The sequence below is a fragment of the Procambarus clarkii genome, chromosome 39 (assembly GCF_040958095.1).
Source record: "Procambarus clarkii isolate CNS0578487 chromosome 39, FALCON_Pclarkii_2.0, whole genome shotgun sequence".
Taxonomy (NCBI): Eukaryota; Metazoa; Arthropoda; class Malacostraca; order Decapoda; family Cambaridae; genus Procambarus; species Procambarus clarkii.
The window spans coordinates 851239-875982 of NC_091188.1; the positions used below are offsets into that span (position 1 = coordinate 851239).

General features: G+C 49.7%; 1 protein-coding gene across 11 annotated transcripts in view; it reads right to left on the minus strand.

Annotated features, from left to right (window-relative positions):
- Rala (Ras-like protein A) overlaps nt 1–24744 on the minus strand; it is a 65615-nt gene that overhangs the window by 30051 nt on the left and 10820 nt on the right. Inside the window, exons 1-2 of one of the 11 annotated variants that reach the window (XM_069338266.1) lie at nt 22399–22842; nt 6119–6279 (exon numbers count right to left, since the gene is read on the minus strand). The exons of 4 other annotated variants lie outside the window; for them this stretch is intronic. In XM_069338266.1, the coding sequence (XP_069194367.1) occupies nt 6119–6168 (50 nt within the window). In that variant the 5' untranslated portion in view covers nt 6169–6279; nt 22399–22842. 6 more of the 11 variants (XM_069338267.1, XM_069338270.1, XM_069338268.1 and 3 more) reach the window with 6 other exon arrangements.

The following is a 24744-nucleotide window of genomic DNA, read 5'->3' on the forward strand; positions in this document are numbered from 1 at the left end:
TATATTGAAATGTATACACAACACGTTTGTTTATAAGGTATAATAAGAGTGAGTGAGTGTGAGAGTGAGTGAGTGAGTGAGTGAGAGAGAGAGAGAGTGTGTGTGTGTGTGTGTGTGTGTGTGTGTGTGTGTGTGTGTGTGTGTGTGTGTGGGGGGGGGGGGGGCGGAGAAAACCAAACAATGAATACCTGGTCTAAACGTTAGGCTTTCAAAAGATGGTCAACAATTCTGAAACACCCGTGAATCAAACAGTTATTTCAAGCCTCCCATCTTGGCTGAGGATAAATATAAGCAGGGTTTACAATACATGTTATAATCTTAATTAAGTGTTCCTTTAGGTGAAGGGTGCTATTTGAACTGGCACCTGACTTTGTACCCGCCAGTTGGCGCCAACTGTAGCCAACGATGGAGACTCCGTCACGGGGAGGGAGTGAGGTGGAAGTGTGACCATAGTGCACAAAACACTGTGCACTGTGCACGTTCACAAATATTGCCCGCCAACTGCACTTGCACGTGTGGGGGTGCTCACCCCTTCACTACTTCCTTGCCTGTTGCACCTGCCCTCCTTGCTGTTTCCTAGCAGGCAGGTAGCCACGCTCTTTACACATGCACAATTCTCTCAAACACTCGACTCTTACCTTCAGTTCCGGCACTCAGACGTGGAGCCCAGCAAACAAGCCAGTTCAAGTAGCAACAACCATCTGGAGGTAATCCCAGAGCACCTTCACCAGGGCCTCCTGACTGTCATCATTAAGAATAAACTACATCCTTGTTCAAGAACACATTTCCTCCTCAGTCTATTAGGAACTATCTCGAGAGCAATATGGTGCATATTGTGCGGCGGTGCACTAAAAACCCTTCCAGTGGGCGGTGGTGGACCCCATACCCATCCTGTGGGCAGTGGTGCACCCCACACCCATCCAGTGGGCGGTGGTGGACCCCATACCCATCCAGTGGGCGGCGGTGCACCACAAATGAAAGTGTTTCAGAGGAACATAGGGGTTCAGGAACTGAACCCCGCAGTACACGAGGTAGTATACACACACACAAATACATACATCCTAATTTTTGTGTATCACAAGTGGTTCAAGAAGTGGCCCACAACAGTCAAGGCAATTTATATCTGCGTTTAGTCAGTTGCAAAGTTACTAATTCTGCTCCACACTCAGCCAACTGAGGGGCAGGTGTGCCATATATGATATACTGTAGCTTCCCCCTGCGGTCGATAAATCCTCCCACCAGTATACAAAGTTAGTGTCCCCCTTTTGTTAACAACTACAAGCTGTTGGTTACGCTGTAAACAGCGGCCAGCGACCTCACCCAAGCCAAAGATGCCATGACAATACCTGCTACTTCCCTATCATAATTATGTCACTACCTGAAAATAACTTGTGTTAAAAAACCACAATTAAAAAATCATGACTAACCACACCAGTGTTAGAGCCAAAGATGGGGTCCAGGGGGTAGCGAGACATACCCAGCTAGCAGACGGTACCCAGCAAATGAAGAGTGTACTAGGCATCTAAAAGGTACAGTGGTACCCAGCACCTACAAAGCTAGAGGACCAGTTATCACGTGGGAATAAGCAATACACCATCAGGTAAATCTTAAAGAGGGACAACAGTATTCCCCTTAGAACAAGATGTTGGTTTTCAGCCTACGAACACGAAGGGGCTCACAGACCCCACACAGTCACCAGGGGAGGCTGGCCACAGGCGAGGCTGCTGGAGCACACACACTATAAACCATCAACAGGTAAGGGAGCCACTGAGCCAGCTCAACACCCTTCCTTTAACAGGCAGACGAGGCGTGGTGTTCTTACTTCAGTGTTGCATGTGGTGTGTCCAAAGTGGGGCGGAGATATGACGCACCACAGCTGACTGCCGCCCTCACGGCCTCATCAAATATTCACCAATGCAGGTTTGAGGGCTTCCCTCGGGAAGAAAGTCTTACAGTTTCTTCCCCTTGGCAAGAAAGTCTTAGTTTACGTATTTGGACAAGGATATATAGCTGTATGGACTCGCCTTTCAGAGTTCACCCTAATTACTATCTGTGATACAGTAGTTATGTTGTAATGGGATATAGTACTATGTTTAAGGGGATACAGTACTATGCTTAATGCAATACAGTACTGTATTACGCTTTAATGCAATGAACCCCAAATATTTCTTCTGTGCAAAGTCAAACGTCTAAAGAAACCCCGTCATATAGTAGTTCAAACTTCCACTGATGACAACAGATAGAGTGCGGTTCTGTGTTGAGTGACCACTGAAGACACTGATGGGTCGCAGCCTGAATGACTTCTTCAAGAACGTGACCCCAACCTCGACTCTTATCTCAGACGTTATCCGGACCCTAATGGACTTTGAAGTCACCAGAGACAGCCGCCCCAGGCACTCCGTCCCCGGCGCAGGAGCCAGATTCACGAAAGCAGTTACGCAAGTACTTACGAACATGTACATCTTTCCTCAATCTTTGACGGCTTTGGTTACATTTATTAAACAGTTTACAAGCATGAAAACTTGTCAATCAACTGTTGTTATTGTTATAAACAGCCTCCTGGTGCTTCGGACCTCATTAACTGTTTAATAATTGTAAACAAAGTCGCCAAAGATTGAGAAAAGATGGACAGGTTCTTAAGTGCTTGCGTAACTTCTTTCGTGAATCTGGCCCCTGGCTCTTGGAATTTTATATTCATCAATAACTGAAAAAATAAATCACTATAACAGGCCACAGACATTTGGAGACGGAGTCTAAAGTATTGGTGTCATCGGCAACACACTTGAAGCAGCCGAGATCGCTCCACTCCACAAAGGAGGCAGTAAAGCAGAAGCAAATATAACACATCAATACAACTAAATTACACAAAATCTTTGAAAGAGTTCTAAGAAACCAGATCACCAAACACAGTCAAATCGTCAACATAGCCCTGGACAACAGTGGTTTAGAGCAGGACGCTCCTGCCCCTCACAATGCCTTCACCAGTACCAGTATCATATGACTTTCAATGCCACGAAATAGCGCTGCATACAAAAAAAATTAGTCTAAAAACCCTTGTACAAGTGTTACCATGGTGTTACTAAACACAAAATACGCACCAAAGGAGCACATGACGGCGTAGGAAGTTGGATCTTTAATTTCGTAACGAAGAATCCAAAGAGTTGTGGTCAATAAAGTAAATCCTTATCATCCACTGCGACAATCCTAGTCCCCTGGGCCCAGGGTACTGTGCTTGCTCCAGTACTCTCAATTCAGACCTAGACAAGGACACACATTTTAGGGCCGTATCATCCTTTACAGATGACACTAGGGATTTCACGAGAGGAGACACCCACAGAAGACACAACTTGCTAGGGAAAGACTCCCCCTAACAAGCCAACCTTCTAGGGGGGGGATGTCCTCTCCTATGAAGCAGTTTTCGAACCCACAGGAGCCACACAGCCACGATGATTCAACGAGAGAAAAACTAAATGCGGGTCATCCCTTTGCGTCGAGACTTGCCCTGAACTTCAACCCCGAGAGCTACCGACTTTCACCTCCGCTCCTGGTGAGACGTCTCCACCTAGGAGCCACTCACTCAACCCCAGTTCAGCCAGGGGGCATTTCCTCATACGCACGGCCGCCGCGCACGCGCACACACACATACGCACGGGTGGGCGGGTGCGTACACGCCCGAAAAGCCCGACAATTTTGGTGTGAAAGCCTGTGGGGGTGAACATTCCTCCCCCACCTCGTTAAAAGTTGACATGTGTTGCAGCAACATATTTAGACACACAACCTCAGAAACCCTGCTCAGTTTACCAGGTGTTTTCTACTCCCATTTTCTTTCCAGAGATTTTGTCTTCCTCCGAGGGGTGACTCACCTCCGTGGCGCCAACACTTCACTCGTCAATATTGATCCACCACGTCCAGTGTCAGAGGAATGCTAGTGTGACCCATGCAGTCACCACAAAGGTCCACCATTCATCAACCACATACCTATCAACTTACGAAACCTGTACATCTTTCCACGATCATGGCGGCTTAGTCTGTATTTATTAAAATAGTTTACGAGCTTCGAACTTCACAACCCAAGGTTATTATTGTTATGGATCACTTCATGGCGCTTCCGAGCTCTCAAAGTGTTTAATAAATGTAAACAAAGCCGCTATAATTGAGTAAAGATGGACAGGTTTGGTAAGTAGATACATAAGGGCTAGGATAAACACAGGCTTCACCAGTCTTATGAGATCTGCACCTCCTTCCTCGAGCTGTGAGATCGTCCTCATATATCGTTGTTACTGACGACCTCGCAAATTGTTTAGTAACTCCAGACTAAAGTCGCCATAATGGAGACAAGGTCCTAGGTAAAGGTTCTGTGCGTCCAGGGTCTGGGTGTTATGGTTAATGAATTACATCCAGCTACTTGCCATAGCTAGTGTGTATATATACACTACAGTACTACCTCCCCGCCATCAACATTCACCTCCCTTACTTCATGGAGCGACACCTCCCAGTCCTGGTTACTGGCTCACTATTGACCTGGTTGATACCTGGTTGATGGGGTTCTGGGAGTTCTTCTACTCCCCAAGCCCGGCCCGAGGCCAGACTTGACTTGTGAGAGTTTGGTCCACCAGGCTGTTGCTTGGAGCGGCCCGCAGACCCATGTGGTATGTGACCATACCACATGGATATATTATTCAAAGTAGCTGAATCTAAAACAACAAACAATCCCAGATCTGGTCAGACACAGGGACGAGGAGGGGGCCCGCTGACCCCCCTCGACTATAGCGAAGCACCAGCCTCCAAACTCACCATTTCGGAAAAGCGTCTTCGTGTGTCACGGTGAGATCCTGATCTTGTCTGGTGATGGTACCCAGTGTTGGTAAGGGAGGCCCCATACCCAGAGGCTAGTACCAAGTGTGTAGTGAAGGGGACCGACTTCTACTGGTGGTCTGCGAGCCCTTAACGAGGTCCAGGTAAAGCAGCAACAAGGCGGGAGAGACCCTACGGTCAGTCACACCAAACCTCAGACACACACGCGAGGTAACAAACACAAGCCACAAACACCAAAGCAATAAAACACAAACACGGCCGACAACAACGTGAACAAACTTTCTATGAATCTTCTCCGTTAATTAATTAATGCTCCGCTGGACACGGACAGCGGCAGACGGAGGCAAGCACATGCGCAGGGGGGGCACACATGCTCTGGAACACGCATGTGCTGCAGCAGGTGTGTACTGGAGCAAGTAAGTGCTAGAGCAGGTATGTGCTGGAACAGGTATGTGCTGGAACAGGTATGTGCTGGAACAGGTATGTGCTGGAGTAGGTATGTACTGGAGCAGGTGTGTACTGGAACAAGCATGCAATAGAACTTGGATGCACTGGGGCAGGTATGGCCGCCCTGTTGGCCGCCCCACTGCGGCCAACAACAGATAAATACCAAAATCAGTTCAATACAGGCGACTGGAAGGTCAATACACCTTTGTTCCCATAGCGTCTGAGACACATGGCCCCCTGGGGTAAGAGTACCTTGGGAAATCTCAAGGAATTGGGCACCAGACTCAATGACGTCACCAGAAACCCAAGAGCTGCCAGTATTTTGTTTCAGCGCCTCAGTGTGGCGATCCAGAGTGGAAACGCCAGCTGCATCCTCGGTTCCTGTCCGGAAGCGGAGGAGCTTCAAGAGATTCATAACCCCTTGAGCAGTAATTGTATTATTAATGTATATCTTGTAACCTTTAAATATCTAATAAAGCACAACAAAAGATAAAAGGAAGGGGTGGTAGGAGAAAAGCACACAGAAACTGTATTGGAGGGGACCTAAACATTCCCTCTAATGTGTTGTGTGCGATTTCCTCCTCAGGAGAGAGAGACAATTCTAACTTAGAAAGATCTTGCAGACCCCCATACCTAAGACACTACTGATGCAAGAGGAGAATGAAGCAACGTACACACTACCCGTGAAGAGGCTGCAACAGCCCCACCACAGACTGAGAGGCAGTTTACACACACGACTCATCTGTCTCATGTGAGGCCGCCCAGAGAAAGCCCAGGTAATTACTAATAACAACGACCACTCGCTCCTCACTACACACGAGAGGGAAACTTCACAAATAAACTTGGCTCTCTTTACCTGGTGAGGTGCACCAGTTGATCATTCAGTGAGGGAGCCTCTATCACCATCAGCTCACCATCCTCCCACTATCCCCAGCGTCCGAGTTACACACCATCACTCCCTCTAGCCACACTTGTAAACCACTCATCATCTGCAACCCATGGCCTCAAACGACAGTACTGGAAGAAGGAGGAAAGTAAGAATGATTACCACTGCCCAGGCTTAGGGTAAGTAGGCAGGTTAGGAGGGTAGTGAGGCAGTGCCAACCCTGGCACCTTCAACAGCCGAGAGGCCAAGTAATGGTGTCTCACCAGTGGCATCTCTCTCTCAAGAAGTCGTGTGTCTCCATCATTACAAGGCTTTGGAAACATGGAGACCCCCCGACTAATCTCGTACATTCGCTAATGGACTCACGCTCGCTATTTCTGCGCCTCTCAGTGATAAACACGCCACCACACTCGCGCATGCACTGAAAGAGCTTGACCTAACGCAGGCAGAAGAGAAAGAGAGAAAGAGAACAAGAGCGAGAGCGAGCGTGAGTGAGAGAGAAAAACACACACTTTCCTCCCCACGTCTCTCCGCCAAGGCCCTTGCCTACCACCGCCAATCAGCATATTGTAATGCAAATTCCTCGAGGTTGCCCACCCTGCGTGGCGGACACACTCACTCCCCTCCCCCCCCCTCTCCTTTGAACACAAAGTAAAAAGGCGCGTCTCATTACTTATGGTGTGTGTCAGTGAACAGTGCCGCCACACCACCCCACCACCTCACACGCACCCTTCACTCCTACTAACACACACACACACACACACGTTAGCAGATGAACACACACACCAGCCCCGCTCCTGTGCCAGGTAAGTTACGGGCTCACCATAGCCCGTGCTACTTGAACTTGTTCCGAGTAGCTGAATCTATAACAACAACAGCAGATGAAGTCCTTCACGAAACGGACAAAGAGAGAGAGAAAGATCTAGGAGTTGATATCACGCCAAACCTGTCTCCTGAAGCCCACATCAAGAGAATAGCATCTGCGGCGTATGTGAGGCTGGCTAACATCAGAACTGCCTTCAGGAACCAGTGTAAGGAATCATTCAGAACCTTGTATACCACATATGTAAGACCAATCCTGGAGTATGCGGCCCCAGCATGGAGCCCGTACCTAGACAAGCACAAGACGAAGCTCGAAAAAGTTCAGAGGTATGCCACTAGGCTAGTCCCAGAACTAAGAGGCATGAGTTACGAGGAAAGGCTGAATGAACTGCACCTCATGTCGCTGGAAGACAGAAAAGCTCGGGGGAGACGTGTTCACCTCATACAAGATTCTCAGGGGAATTGACAGGGTAGACAAGGATGGCTTATTTAACACGGGTGGTACACGAACAAGGGGACACAGGTGGAAGCTGACTACCCAAATGAGCCACAGAGACACTAAAAACAACTTGTACAGTGTCAGATTGGTTAACAGGTGGAATGCACTAGGCAGTGATGTGGTGGAGGCTGACTCCATACACAGTTTCAAATGTATATATGATAAGAGCCCAGTAGGCTCAGGAATCTGTACACCAGTTGATTGATTGAGGCGGGACCAAAGAGCCAAAGCTCAACCCTCGCAAGCGCCACTAGGTGAGTACACATCACTACCAACCACAACAGTGAACTCAAGTGATCGTATAGCCACAAACACACACACACATGTAGCACATTACAATTCGTGTTACTGAAACGCTGTTAATATGCCACAATAGTTTCGTCAAATGTTGTCAAATCTGGGCAAAAATTCCACAATACATAACATGAGCGGCCGTGAGAAATCACAGACGACTCTACACCAATGTTAACGTGTCCAAAACAAATTACCAATAACATACCAACACTGAAAGAGCAACAAAAGTTTAACATTTTGCACATGCAATTAGCAACCCGCAACATGTCAAGCTGACTGTGGTACCTGTCGGTCCCATGAAGGGAATGCACTTAGCCGGTCGGCCGAGCGGACAGCACGCGGGACTTGTGATCCTGTGGTCGATCCCAGGCGCCGGCGAGAAACAATGGCCAGAGTTTCTTTCACCCTATGCCCCTGTTACCTAGCAGTAAAATAGGTACCTGAGTGTTAGTCAGCTGTCACGGGCTGCTTCCTGGGGGGTGGAGGCCTGGTCGAGGACCGGGTCGCGGGGACACTAAAGCCCCGAAATCATCTCAAGATAACCTCAAGATAGCCACCATTAGTGTCAGGTTCATGAACACGTGTGACTGTGACCTCTCTCCGCCACCGCCTCCCCCCTGGCTCCTGTTGCACCCATAGCAACCCGGGCGCCGCCACTACTGCAGTCACGGGGTTCGACTCCCGCGGTAGGGCGCAGCCCTTTCCTTTCGCCTGACTTTATTTCAGGGTCACCATGTATCTAGCGGCCACGACGAGGACAGACATCAAAACGAGACACCAAACATCTCTCAAACCACCTAGATGGTTATCTTGATTCTTGAGTATCTTGAGATGATTTCGGGGCTTTAGTGTCCCCGCGGCCCGGTCCTCGACCAGGCCTCCACCCCCAGGAAGCAGCCCGTGACGGCTGACTAACCCCCAGGTACCTATTTTACTGCTAGGTAACAGGGGCACAGGGTGAAAGAAACTCTGCCCATTGTTTCTCGACGGCGCCTGGGATCGAATCCAAAACCACAGTATCACAAGTCCAGAGTGCTGTCCGCTCGGCCGACCGGCTCCCTGGTTATCCACGTATCTGTGATAGTCTGAGAGACTGTTACGGTTCCAAAAACAGCCTACTTGTAAACTGACAACTGAACCTTTCTCTTAAACAGAGAATATTCTATATTTACAACTTTATTGTATTATCAATTTTATATTGAATTACATTGCGTTGGTTTAAAATATTAAAAGTAAACTTCGAAGCGGTTTGAAGAATTTGGTTTTATCAAATTGAAATTGGCGGGTATACTCAAATACTTTTCGAATTTCATATTTCACGTCCTGTATTAACGTAGTGAAATCAAATCTAACCTAACCTTAATCTAATGTAACTTTAACCAATCCTAACCATGGATACGAGTAGATAATAGCACTAATTACACAGCGGTTTTGAAGTCATCACCTCCAGGGGATTCTCTCTCCAAAGACAGGCTGTGGCATTTTCAGCTTCAGCAGATAGGCGGTTGTAATAGCTTATAACCCTATGGGTGAAAAAGCATCACTTGTTATGTGTCCTAGTAATATATATATATGTACACAGGTACTCGGGAGTTATGCAACTGTTGTTCTACCCTATGAAATGCCAGTAGTTGGCCTGGTCGACGACCGGGCCGCGGGGACGCTAAGCCCCGGAAGCACCTCAAGGTAAGGTAAGGCCTGGGAGGACTTTGACAAGCCTCTCAGACGCCCTGTCGTCTACAATGGGGACAATATAGTCCGGCCTTAAAGAGACCGCTCACATCTTCCATTTTCTATGACGTGATGGACGCTGGCCACGCCGCGCAGATCTCGCTATGACTACTATAATAATAATAATAATAATAATAATAATAATAATAATAATAATAATAATACATTACAGAGCATCTTATTACAGAGGTTCCGTATTAAATAAATTATATTTTGTATCTGCCGCACAAAATAATAAGGAACTGGCATAGTAGCTACAAATAATCAAGTTAAGAGACAGTTCAAGAGGTTATGGGTGGAAATGTTTGGGGGATTCCAAGTTGGATCCCCGACCGGGACAGAGTGGTTGGGCACGTTTCCTTTCATCTGATGCTTCTGTCCACCTAGCAATTTGGTACTTGGTGCTTCTATTCAACTTGAACAGACGACACCTCAAAACTGAGGTGTGAAATGTCACATAGTGTTCAACAGACTGGTAGGGTGACGTAGCCGTTCCAACAGTTACTGTTCTGCTGTGTTCTGTTCTGTTATAAGCCTACTGTGCCACCCCCTCCCTGGCACTAATACTGTGCCACCCCCTCCATGGCTCTCCTACTGTGCCACCCCCCTCCCTGGCACTCCTACTGTGCCACCCCCTCCCTGGCACTCCTACTGTGCCACCCCCTCCCTGGCTCTTCTACTGTACCACCCCCTCCCTGGCACTCCTACTGTGCCACCCCCTCCCTGGCTCTCCTACTGTGCCACCCCCTCCCTGGCACTCCTACTGTGCCACCCCCTCCCTGGCTCTTCTACTGTACCACCCCCTCCCTGGCACTCCTACTGTGCCACCCCCTCCCTGGCTCTTCTACTGTACCACCCCCTCCCTGGCACTCCTACTGTGCCACCCCCTCCCTGGCTCTTCTACTGTGCCACCCCCTCCCTGGCACTCCTACTGTGCCACCCCCTCCCTGGCACTCCTACTGTGCCACCCCCTCCCTGGCTCTTCTACTGTACCACCCCCTCCCTGGCACTCCTACTGTGCCACCCCCTCCCTGGCTCTTCTACTGTGCCACCCCCTCCCTGGCTCTCCTACTGTACCACCCCCTCCCTGGCACTCCTACTGTGCCACCCCCTCCCTGGCTCTTCTACTGTACCACCCCCTCCCTGGCTCCCCTACTGTGCCACCCCCTCCCTGGCTCCCCTACTGTGCCACCCCCTCCCTGGCCCTCCTACTGTGCCACCCCCTCCCTGGCACTCCTACTGTGCCACCCCCTCCCTGGCACTCCTACTGTGCCACCCCCTCCCTGGCTCTTCTACTGTACCACCCCCTCCCTGGCTCCCCTACTGTGCCACCCCCTCCTTGGCTCCCCTACTGTGCCACCCCCCTCCCTGGCCCTCCTACTGTGCCACCCCCTCCCTGGCCCTCCTACTGTGCCACCCCCTCCCTGGCTCCCCTACTGTGCCACCCCCTGCCTGGCCCTCCTACTGTGCCACCCCCTCCCTGGCCCTCCTACTGTGCCACCCCCTCCTTGGCTCCCCTACTGTGCCACCCCCCTCCCTGGCCCTCCTACTGTGCCACCCCCTCCCTGGCCCTCCTACTGTGCCACCCCCTCCCTGGCTCCCCTACTGTGCCACCCCCTCCCTGGCCCTCCTACTGTGCCACCCCCTCCCTGGCCCTCCTACTGTACCACCCCCTCCCTGGCCCTCCTACTGTACCACCCCCTCCCTGGCACTCCTACTGTGCCACCCCCTCCCTGGCCCTCCTACTGTACCACCCCCTCCCTGGCCCTCCTACTGTACCACCCCCTCCCTGGCACTCCTACTGTGCCACCCCCTCCCTGGCCCTCCTACTGTGCCACCCCCTCCCTGGCTCCCCTACTGTGCCACCCCCTCCCTGGCACTCCTACTGTGCCACCCCCTCCCTGGCCCTCCTACTGTGCCACCCCCTCCCTGGCCCTCCTACTGTGCCACCCCCTCCCTGGCTCCCCTACTGTGCCACCCCCTCCCTGGCCCTCCTACTGTGCCACCCCCTCCCTGGCCCTCCTACTGTGCCAAGTGTCTCGTCACTCCGCTTAATGTGAGTGCCATAGTTGTATTACCACGCGAAATTGAGAGCACGACGAGTGCCGGACTACTGAGTGAAGGGATATAGTGAGGTGTTGTGAAAAGGGGGGGGGGGGTTGGTGAGGGGGTGTGAGACAGGGGGGGGGGAGGTGTTGTGAGGGGAAAGGATCCATGGGTAATAGGGTGGAACTCATTGTCTGGGAAGGCGTGACCAAGGGGGGAAGAGGCGCCAAGGTTTATTTGAGAAATCGAACGGGACAGAGTGAGGTGAATGATGAGGCTGTGAGGGATAGTGAGGTAGCAATGATGAGGGTGTGAGGGATAGTGAGGTAAGGGTGATGAAGAAGGTAAGCGAGGGGGAGATAGGGTGGTTCACCCCCACTGGGGAGATAACTGTATTAGTGTGATGGGGTTGTAGCTCTAAGGGCCGCCACCTGATCTTCCAAACACCCCCTAACTACCTCGAGGTTTACGGGCTATTCATGCCCGTGCCACCTGGAGGTGGTGCCAGAGATTGTTGTCCCCGCTGTCCTTCACTAAGTAGGTCTCCTAGATAGGGGGTGTGATCGACTAGACTATTGGCCGTCAGTGGCCGCAGTGCGACCAAAGATTCACAGAGCAGTTACGCAAGCACTTACGAACGTGTACATCTTTCCTCAATCTTCGACGCCTTTGGTTACATTTATTAAACAGTTTACAAGCATGAAAACTTCCCAATCAACTGTTGTTATTGTTATAAACAGCCTCCTGGTGCTTCGGAGCTCATTAACTGTTTAATAATTGTAAACAAAGCCGCCAAAGATTGAGAAAAGATGTACAGGTTCGTAAGTACTTGCGTAACTGCTTCGTGAATCTGGCCCCTGGTCATTTAGATATTATGAGTGGAATAAGTGTACTCTTATGAGTGACAGTGGTATGACAACTGTGCTCTTATGATCCATTCCAGCGCCAGGTGACCTCCTGAGTGTGTGTAAAACTTTACATAAACTGACAGATGTTTACATTGAATGTAACACGATGCGAACCCTCCTAAACCCTCGTTACGAGGGTGGCGGGGCCAGGAGGACGGGCGGGCGGGCGGGCGGGCGTGAAGCACCGGACCCCCAACAACGGCCCTCATTCATCACCACAAGCGCTCACATCCTCACCCCACATCTTCTAAGCTACGTCTATGTAAATAACCAAACATCTGTAATAGAATAAATGAGTAGCATACCGGACACAACCCGAGTCTTCGAGCAGGGGGACATCCGTAGCCCCGCACGGAGTTAATTAAGGTGATAACACGCCACCAGAAGCCAGCCACCCACCCCTATATTATTATTAACATCTTTATTGACAAGATTAATTACAATTTTGCCTAATGAGGATTTTGATAAAGTCTTATTAAAGTGAGGATAATGGTGGTATTCACTGTCACGCAGGACAGAGGGTCATACACAAGACAATAGGTCTAAACTGTAAGCGGAAGTACATATATATCATGGTCACAATCAATGTTTTAATGTATGGATATGTGAAAACAACTTTCTATTGTGCACTGCCACACAAGGGCAGGGATGGGTTCGTAAGTGATGCAGCTTAGAAGTAATATAAATAAAAATTGAGCATAGGGCTTAGGACACCACCTTGAGGTGTGCCTAGTTCGAATGTCTCTGTTCTTGTACTTTTAACTCCTTTAACTGAAGGGGTTTCATTATGATCTAGTGGGGGTGTCAGTGAGGGATCAATGACTACTCTAACACCATGCCCCACGGGGATTTGACACGTTCCGTAGAGATAGGTGGCGTAGCCTCAACAGCTGCAACATTACCATTCACATCACTACTGGTGCTGGGACAATTTACTTGATCACTATCGCTAGCATGATTCACTTCACCACTATCACCGGGCAGATTCGTCTCTAATGTTTGTATTTTAATTTCCAATTCAGTAATTTTCTTTTTTAACCAATCAATTTCTTCTGTTTGTTTGCTTGTTCGCTTTAGTCCGACGATGGTTGGAAACTGCTCACTAGAGGTGACATCAAGAGCTTCCTGCTGGGTGTCTCCTGCAGCTGGCCCAGACGCCACTGGCTCCCTGCTCGTGGTAGAGAGGGCGGGGCGTCGAGGGCAGCCACGATGCCAAACATCTACACCTACACGAAAACACCTGGGACACTTCCGGACCGGAGGAGAGGCTTCCTCCCGTCCTCAATGTTAGGGGCGTCCCTGTGAGGACCCCGCCTTGTATCGTGTTGTTCAGCACAGAGCCCACATACAGGGTCATGTCGACAGTACGTTGAGATATGTACTGTCGACATGACCCTGTGTGCAGGCTCAGGCCAGCCACCCCGGTATCTGCTGACGGAGGAGGTATAACAGGCCACCTCTGGTCCTCAAGGCTAAGCTGTTCAGCATAGAGCCCACATACAGGGTCATGTCGACAGTACGTTGAGATATGTACTGTCGACATGACCCTGTGTGCGGGCTCAGGCCAGCCACCCCGGTATCTGCTGACGGAGGAGGTATAACAGGCCACCTCTGGTCCTCAAGGCTAAGCTGTTCAGCATAGAGCCCACATACAGGGTCATGTCGACAGTACGTTGAGATATGTACTGTCGACATGACCCTGTGTGCAGGCTCAGGCCAGCCACCCCGGTATCTGCTGACGGAGGAGGTATAACAGGCCACCTCCGGTCCTCAAGGCTAAGCTGTTCAGCACAGAGCCCACATACAGGGTCATGTCGACAGTACGTTGAGATATGTACTGTCGACATGACCCTGTGTGCGGGCTCAGGCCAGCCACCCCGGTATCTGCTGACGGAGGAGGTATAACAGGCCACCTCTGGTCCTCAAGGCTAAGCTGTTCAGCATAGAGCCCACATACAGGGTCATGTCGACAGTACGTTGAGATATGTACTGTCGACATGACCCTGTGTGCGGGCTCAGGCCAGCCACCCCGGTATCTGCTGATGGAGGAGGTATAACAGGCCACCTCCGGTTCTCGCCCTTCGCCCACCGGAAATGAGGCGTGCACTAACCCACCCAAACCAAACGTAAATATTCCTAGACCTAGTATAGGCCATGTGGGTATAGCGTATATTAGGCCTAACATGTGTAGGAGAGGTTTCCGGTTTGTCAAAATTCAATAATATATTATATATAAATGTTTAACTGTGTAGCTAATCAATATTGTGACGCTTAGCTGAATACATTTTTGGATTCAGTTGCTGAGCCTAATGTGTGTGTCTGTAACCTTCACTATCGCCCACGGGATGGGTATGGGGCCCACCACCGCCCACGGGATGGGTGTGGGGTCCACCACCGCCCACGGGATGGGTGTGGGGTCCACCACCGCCCACATGAAGAACATGGAGTACATACCAAATCAACAAAATCAAATTCGTCCCAGACTCCAATATATCATAACATATGGGCGGGTACCCATATGTTGTTTGAGTAGCTGCTAGCAGGCCATCTGAAGGACTTCAACTGGCAGAGAGAGAGCCCGTATAACTAGAGGAGAACCGCCTCTCAAAATCCTGTCTGGCTGACTCATATTCTATATAAAATATTAAATAAAACCTAAGTAAACACCTTTATGGTGTTACAACACTTGCCAGTGCAAGGAGGCATCCAAACAATGTATCAAGCCCGGTAGACCACATGCAAACCATCCTAGTGTAACTTGAGGTAATATGACAGGGAGTCTGATATGCTCTCGGACGCAAGCTCGAATCCTCGTCACGGCCCTTGTGGATTTATTCAGGGAACAACAGGTTCGTGGACGACTCCAACCCCAAACATTGCTATTCACTGTGTTGTGGAGGATAGGTCAAACACAGACTGTGGCCGTAATAGGGGGATGGGTGGTGCAAGATACAGGCGACTTGAGTACTCAATCGCTCACCTACTGCGTGACTCACCAGCGTGTGAGAGATACAAGCAGCGTGAGTGTGCCTCACTCACCCACCCACTACTTGAGTAACTCGGGCGGTGCCAGATACAAGGTACACCCTCACCCCGCCCACTCCATGACTAACTAGGATGGCGTGAGGCGAGAGATACAAGTGACCTGAGTGTGCCTCACCACACCAACTCCTTGACTCACCACTAATAATACTGTATCCTCATCAGTCGCAGCCGCCACCACGTTAACAATGTCGCCCCAGTCAGGTCCACAACATGGTCACAACCCCAGCGGGAGATTCAAAGGTCAGCCGTCTCCATGCTCCCAGACCGCGTCCGTCCGCTCAAGAACTCAGGAAATGCTCCACCACCTCACCAAACCTTCCCCCCCCCCACACACACACCACCTCACCAAACCTTCCCCCCCCCCCACACACACACATACTACACTTCACCAGCAAGGATCTCAACGTATGGCCCGGCATACTAATGCCAAGGTTGCAAAGTGCAATGGTGTTGCAATGTTACCACTGGTCAGGCATACGAGTCTGCCTCTTGTCCCCAACTAATAGTCAACCCTTAGTTTGCCTCGACGACGGAACCCTTAGATCATCTGATACCCTTAGAGCAGAAGAGAGCCCTGATAAGCCACACTCGACTCCCCGTCTGAGAATATAATGTCATACATGTTATCTATACAACTTTAATTGATCTTCTAATATCGGTCTATCTGCAATTTGGATCATTAGTGACAACTGTATCTTCGGCTCTGCTAAGGGAATCTACTTCTGTAGTTTCGAATCTATCGCTTTAGTATTTCTCAAACGGCCATTAGGTATTGTTGAAGCTGGCTACAGTTTGCTTGTGTGGAATGGGGCAGTGAATATACTGTGGCCATTCTCCAAGTCTGTCAGCTTTACCTGTGGCTGTTAATGATCAGGAGAATGGTTTTGGTAGTGAAATCTGTTCAAAGTTATCTCTTGTTTAGAAAGTAAGGACAAGAGAAAGGTGAAGGAGGGAGCTAAAAGATGATAAAGAGAAGGGGGGGGGGGTGAGAGATATCAGCAGGGACCAGAGGGTGCAGCAGCTGCTGTCAGCTGTCGCCAACAGCTGGTGGTGTCAGCTGTCATCAACAGCTGGTGGTGTCAGCTGTCACCAACAGCCACACAGGGCACCGTGACATCATAACATCTCCCCCTCACTACACAGCCTCCTCTCTCCCCATCAATCTCCAAATCGAAACTGGCCTAATCCGTCCCAACTGTTCCGCAGTCCAGCCTGTGTTTACAAGTGACACCGTGCCTGATACAATCACTGGTGCTGCACGGGGATGAAACCTACGTCCTGTCCCCCCCCCTCCCTCAGCAGACACACGCCTTAACCCCTGGACCACGAGGTGCTCCACTTGACGTAATGTGGCACGGCAGCACTGACACCAAACTCTGTAACCTGTACGTAGTTCATAACAATATAAAACCAACAGTTCCAGGCTGTTGCTTCAAGATGTGGAGGATGCTAGTGATGTGAAACTGAATTTGGCGCGAAGGGTGCATATGAGGCTACGGCAGCCGTGCACCTCCGGCCCTCCACTGGAGGCTCCGGCAGCGTGGGTGATGGCCCGGGAGACGTTAGGCACACGACGGGTCGCAGGGAGGCCCACCAGCCACCAGGGACTCGCCCCTCCACGCTAAAGAAAGCCACTCAAGTGAAAACAATGAACCAGACAAAAAAAAAAGAGGTAAATAATTTCCTGTAAACTGGAGGCCGGGAAACTTTTCCGAAGATAAAGTGACTGCAAATGAAGAAGTTTGGAGAATTCTGGTCACTGCAAGTTAGGAGAGCAGGCTGGGTACATTAATTATTTACTTATGATGTAGCGTGTGGAGGACATCTTAAGACTCTTGCTTCACTCGACCACCTCTCACCAAGGAGTGCCGGACCAATTGGGCTGTGGTGCGTATGTGGGCCTGTGGGCTGCTCCAAGCAACAGCCTAGTGGACCAAACTCTCACGAGTCAAGCCTGGCCTCAGCCCGGGCTTGGGGAGTAGAATAACTCCCAGAACCCCATCAACCAGGTATCAACCAGGTAATCAGGTATCACCATCCCCCAGATGATGTTAAAGCCTTACCCTACACGTCTTCCCCACAGCAAGAAACAATACGTCTGGAAGGAACAGGTGGAGGAGAGGAGAGCCAGCGTGACCAGCTGGAAGTGTAGAGTGGAAGAGCAAATCAATAACGGGGGGGGAGGGGGTGAGGAGGGAGAGTAACAAGAGGCCACAGAAGAACGGCTAGACGGGAAGAGGAAGGCTTTACTACGGCAACGTTAGTAATGATGACGAGCTGGGGAGGGGGCCAGACATAGGTGGGTGGGGGGGAGGGGATGGAAGGAGGTGCGGGAAGGTTGGAAGTGGGGGGGGAAGGTTGGAGGGGGGTGTAAGGTTGGAGGGGGGTGGAAGGTTGGAAGTGGGGGGGGGGAAGGTTGGAGGGGGGTGTAAGGTTGGAGGGGGGGTGGAAGGTTGGAGGGGGGGGTGGAAGGTTGGAGGGGGGGGAGAAAGGTCGGGGGGGGGGGTGTTCAGTTTTTAACCAATACTCTTCAATCCTACATATTATTCCTACAGTTTCCAGCCCTTTCCAGCTTTTAATTGAAAAAATAACTCCCCAAAATTCATATCTATATTTCTGGTCTGACGCCTGAACGCGTTTCGTAATACTTATTACATTTTCAAAGACTTAGTTTACACACATAAAATATATCATACTAATACTCATTTTGGGTGAGGTGATAAGGCACAAAAGTTTTGGGTGAGGTGATAGACATATGCCAGAACACGAATCAATGGGTATGAAAACATAAGAATGGGAGTAACTACAGAAGGCCTATTGGTCCATACTTCCTCTTGCTGCTTCTACGTTGGTTGGGGGTTTTGAAGTGGGTAGAATATAGTTGTGCAACTATATAGTTGTTAGTTGTGTAACTAACATGATTGTAAGCAATAACAACCACCTTACAAACTGCCTGAGGCAGAAGCTTGAAGCTGAGAGCAGAGAAGCCGAGGCAAAACATAGCTTACAAGGATATTGAGCTAAATGAGACTTAGTCAAGAGACAACATATTCAGAGACACAGGGTTAACCTGTTAAAGGTTAAGGAACACCACGTGCTATAGGTATGGGTAAGGAACATTATGTTTGGCCATTCTTCCACTTCATATGATCCAAGACCCAAGTTCAGCCACGACTGATCAACTAGTCGCTCCACCGCCGCCGCCGCCGCCACAAAGGTCACGCACGCAACACACAAGCTGCTCCTCAACAAATACATCGCCTTGTATATTACCATTTCCGCCGCGTGTGCTCACCTCCTATTTTAGGCGGCAGATGAGTGCGAAGAGCGCCTGGCACTGTGAGGAACACGTGCTGGCCCTCACCACTATCACACCTCACTAATGTATCCACTATCACCACTGAGGAGTGCTGGACCGCGTACTATCTGGCCCAGGTATGAGCTCCCTCGGGCGCCCTCACGGAACACGAGCCTCACTTGGACGCCCCCCGCCACACTACACTCACAGCTTACGCATTTCCTCGCACACCAACACGCAACACACTAGCAGCTGGATATCCTCTCCCTCAGTTCCCTTGTCGCGTCGACTCATTCACTGGCCCACGCCACCTCGCTCAAACGTTTCAGCCGACCAGTGGGATGACCTCCTTCCTCCTAGCCCCCACAATATTGCAGAAAGCGGATACCTCGCCACAGACAGACAGACACAGACACTGTACAGCCTCGTACCTTACCAGCTCAAGGTGTGCCAGCAGCAGCAGAAACCTTTGTGCAGCTACTCCACACTACATGAGGAGTACTCACCTAATTCTGCTTGCGGGGGTTGAGCTTTGGCTCTTTGGTCCAGGGGAGGAGTGTGTGTGTGATCGTTCAAGACCCAGCTGGAGAGTTAGTGGTAGAGGGGCAGGTGACCGGTGGCCAGCACAGGCAAGCTAGGGATGTATTATGTGGCTACATCCTCAAGAAGACCCAGTCAGTGGGTAGTGACCGTGCCAGACCCCAGCTGGAGAGTTAGTGGTAGAGGGGCAGGTGACCGGTGGCCAGCACAGGCAAGCTAGGGATGTATTATGTGGCTACATCCTCAAGAAGACCCAGTCAGTGGGTAGTGACCGTGAGGCTGGGGAGGGAGATGTGACGTCATGCACAAACACATACAATACACCTCACCTCCGGCACTCCCAAGGTCACTTCCATCACACTGGTTGATTGTCAAGAGAAACAAAGGGGGAAATACTGGCTACAAAGGCCTGGTCACGGTGTACATACTGATCATCCTTGATTGGCAAGAGATCCGTCAACGTTCATCATTCACGGTTAGGTTAGGGCATGTTGACATACGTACACCATTGTCTAATTACCCATTGATGTAATGGCCAGAGGCTGCTGTAATGTGTACAATAATAATAACGAGGTTATCTTCTTGAGGTTATCTTGAGATGATTTCGGGGCTTTTAGTGTCCCTGCGGCCCGGTCTTCGACCAGGCCTCCACCCCCTGGAAGCAGCCCGTAACAGCTGACTATTTTACCTATTTTACCCAGATACCTATTTTACTGCTAGGTAACAGGGGCATAGGGTGAAAGAAACTGCGCATTGTTTCTCGCCGGCGCCTGGGATCGAACCCAGGACCACAGGATCACAAGTCCACTCGGCCGACCGGCTCCCTTCACACACAAGTCTGCACGGTCTTCCCACCTACTGTATCATACACCGACACAAATACACGTTGTATCATACAACAAAGTGGAATGTCCTCAAGCAAGTCGTGGAAGCCACTTCACCCACAACTTCACGGCCAGAGTCACTAATGAAATCGATGGTCATAACAATGCCCCGGGCACTACAAGGCTCCAAGGCGGGGCAGCAAGTGCCACACCTCATTTTCCAGTAGTCACTGTTAGGTAGTTACTGTTAGGCAAGCACCAAGCAACACCCACAATATCTTCAAGCAAATCTGAGAGATGAGATGACTAATTGAAATGCAATGTTGAAATAAATGAATCTTTATAATAGTATTGGGATCATGATGATGAAAATTTGGTAGTATATGGCATGGTTCTGTGGCACCATACCAAGATGGTATTGAATAACCTGAAAATGGTTCTAACATCCACCACTATGACCCTCCCTACACGGACGACTACAAACAGGATTTTCCATCACATGCAGATTGACGATTGGCGAAGATTAAGCCACCCGAAAGGTGGCACGGGCATGAATAGCCCGTAAGTGGAGGCCTTTCTGAGCCATTACCAGTATCAATAGATGATACTGGAGATCTGTGGAGGTGCGACTGCACCCTGCGTGACGGGAGATGTCTCCCGTGATCACATGCAGGTTTGATACAAGTCCTTGTAGCAGCCAGGTGAGGGGTAAGACAGGCCACCCATCCAAGACCTCTCCACTACACACCACCACCCCAAGGACATGTAACACGAGACAAACAGATGACAATGACAGCACCGCTCCTGTGCCAGGTAAGTCCGCTACGGGCTCACCATAGCCCGTGCTACTTGGAACTTGTTCCGAGTAGCTGAATCTATTACAGATGACAATGTTGGGTATAAATGGGCAAATCCTCCCGCTAAATAAGTTATAATGTCGCCCTCTAAAACGTCGCCCGTTTTCTTGTTAACAAAAATTGGAAGAGGGGAGAGGGATAGGGGGTAACTGAAGGAATCCCGAGGAGCCGCCCGTAGACAACTATCAGCCCTGAAGTAACCATCACAGATATGAGCTGTTACATTCCACCCAGCATGAGTAATCTATACACGTATGCCATTGCAAAATAGGGTTCCCCGCCTGTATAGGAATGGCTGGTATTGCAACCCCGGACGTTACCTCTGGCATAACTTGACGTCACACTACCACACTAAGGTTACGGGCTCACCATAGCCCGTGCTATATGGACACTTCGTTCTGAGTAGCTAAATCTTTAACAACGTCACACTACCACACTAAGGACAGCTTCACCTACTGTTAAAAGATGTGTGGTTAGTTGTGTACGTGAGGCACATCAGCTCGGTGTATATACACCTTACGACTCTGTGTATTACGGGCTCACCATAGCCCGTGATACATGGACACTTCGTTCTGAGTAGCTAAATCTGTAACAACAACATCTCAGTGTATATGCCACACCACCACCACCACCACCCTCCACACCCCGCCACCAACACTGCACAACATTACAGGATGACCTCGACAAACTCCTGGAGTGGGTAAACTAATGATTGCTAGAATTCAATCTCAATAAGTGTAATGTAATGCAGGTGGAAAAAGGAGAAAGGAAACAAAAAAATATCTACACCATAAGGGGAAGGCAACTCCAGAGTAGGAGAGAGAGAAAAGGATTATGGAGTGGATATAATTCCAGCAGTGTCTCCAGAGGCACACATAAACAGAACAACATCGGCAGCATATGCGACGCTGGCAAACATTAGAACGTGATGGCAAGATAATGAGTGGATTGACAAGATGGACAAGGACAGCTTCTTTAAATTGAGAGAAAGTAGAACGGGAAGACGCAAGTGGAAACTGGAAATGGACACAAGTGGAATTACTCCCACTGATGGTCAACAAGTGGAATGTACTGAAAGAATTCGTGGAAGCCAACTCCATTCATAAATTTAATGCAGGATTCGACAATGAATTTGAACGTCAGAATAATTAAATAATAATAACGCAACAGGTACACCAAGGCTAGTAGGCGGGCATGAAGAGGTAGACCTCACTTCCCTGTAGACACTGTTAGGTAAGTACAGCACCCTCCACACCAACACCACCACCACCCTTCACACCAACACCACCCTCTACACCAACACCAACACACTCCACAACCACACCAACACTACCCTCTATACCACCACCACCCTCCACACCGTCACCTTATAAAGCCATCACTCACCTCAACTAGCGAGGTGTACGTGTGCAGATCCGTCAGTATATCCAGGCCAGCAGAGCCCCAAACACACACACTTTACGCTGCCGACAATATTACACCACAAGACATTATACAGTCAATCTTCAGGGGAGTAACTTGACTAAACTGTATCACGTGTTATATGTTCCACGGCGTCACGAATGTTAAATATTAGTTTATAAAAGCCGAGTAAATCACACTATGTCTAGAGTATATGGTAGATACGTTTGGGCGAGGTGTGGCGAGGGATGAAGGCGTGTGTGTTAGTGTGCGCGAGAGAGTGAGAGACGCACACCACGCCACCAGCAGGGGGCGTGGCGACCAGCTGACGACGGCGGCGGTGATGGCACTAGCGCGGACACACCCCGGGGTGGCGGCGGCACACTGGGCGGCAGGCAGGGTCAACCCAGAGCGGTGGGCAGCACCACACTGCCGCACCGCCACTACCTCACGCCACCACCACCACACCCCGGCGCACCACCCACCCACATGTGCTCCTACACACCCCCAACACCTACCTCTCTATCATCTGTATAACCACATTTAAACTACACTACGTGAATATCATTGGACCACCACGCACAGGTCACCAGGAGTCAGCCATACTCCTGGCACTGCTTGGTGAACAGGGGCGAAAAAAATCAGGCCTGGCACCCAGTCAATCCTCCCTAGAGGGCAGGCTGCTACACCAACGGAGTACAAAGTGCCTTAAGCTCCACAACAACGCTCCATTGATCGCTGAAGAGCGAAAATGTTCCAGAGGGAACACACACACACACACACACACACACACACACACACACACACACACACACACACACACACACACACACACACACACATAAATGATAAAAGGCACATATAAATAGGATAACGACAGCAGCGTACTCTACACTGGCAAAAGTTAGAACATCATTCAGAAACCTAAGTAAGGAGGCATTTAGGGCGCTTTACACTGCCTACGTAAGGCCAGTCTTAGAGTATGCCGCCTCATCATGGAGTCCCCATCTGAAGAAGCATATAATGAAACTGGAAAAGGTTCAGAGGTTTGCAACGAGACTCGTCCCAGAGCTACGAGGGATGGGGTATGAGGAGCGCCTGAGGGAACTGTGCCTTACGACACTAGAAAGAAGAAGGGAGAGGGGGGACATGATAGGAACGTATAAGATACTCAGAGGGATTGACAGAGTGGACATAGACGAAATGTTCACACGAAATAGTAACAGAACGAGAGGACATGGATGGAAGCTTGAAACTCAGATGAGTCACAGAGATGTTAGGAAGTTTTCTTTTAGCGTGAGAGTAGTGGGAAAATGGAATGCACTTCAGGAACAGGTTGTGGAAGCAAATGCTATTCATAATTTTAAAACCAGGTATGATAGGGAAATGGGACAGGAGTCATTGCTGTAAACAACCGATGCTCGAAAGGCGGGATCCAAGAGTCAACGCTCGATCCTGCAGACACAACTAGGTGAGTACAACTAGGTGAGTACACACACACACACACCAGGTGCGCTCTAGTGTCTCTTGCATGCTTAACGCAGCATGGCAATCATCATGCATAATGGCGACCTTGCCAACCGACTCCAGTCATTGAACACCTACCATACAACACAACACTTTGTGTAATGTTGTATCATTATCAACCTTAAAGACCTGTCAACATACCCACTCATCACTATACACACCACTGATTGATCTATACACATATCAACATATGAACACACACACACACACGCTTATCTACCGTCACACACACTCGTCTCGTCTACCTCCACATACTAATCTACCCCATGCACTGATCTACCCCACATACAATAATCTACTCCGTATACAGTGAACTACCCCACACAACCCTTTACATCTGTAACTTATCAACAACAATAATGGACTTCATGATCTATGCAATGTTGATCGTGAAGGCTTAGATGGTGGGTAGGCCTATAGCTTTGTTGCATCAGCATTGCTACGCAAAGTGGGAAGCCAAAGCTATATGGAAGCCTTGCAAACCGTACATAAACTCCACACAAGGTCAGAAGACCATGGGCATAGGACATAACAACACACATCATTATCTATATATTATCTATATGATGAGGCGTATCATCATAACTAAAATATCAACAAAACTACCTGGCAACAGATGGACAAAAGAGGACTTATGATCCACTCAATATTGAAAGTTGTTCAGCTTGCAACCGAGGTAAAAAAAATTTAATAATCAGACAGACCTTTAACCTCAAGGAACAGAAAGTGGTTATTCGGGTGTAGGTGTAGGGAGCCGGTCGGCCGAGCGGACAGCACGCTGGACTTGTGATCCTGCGGTCCTGG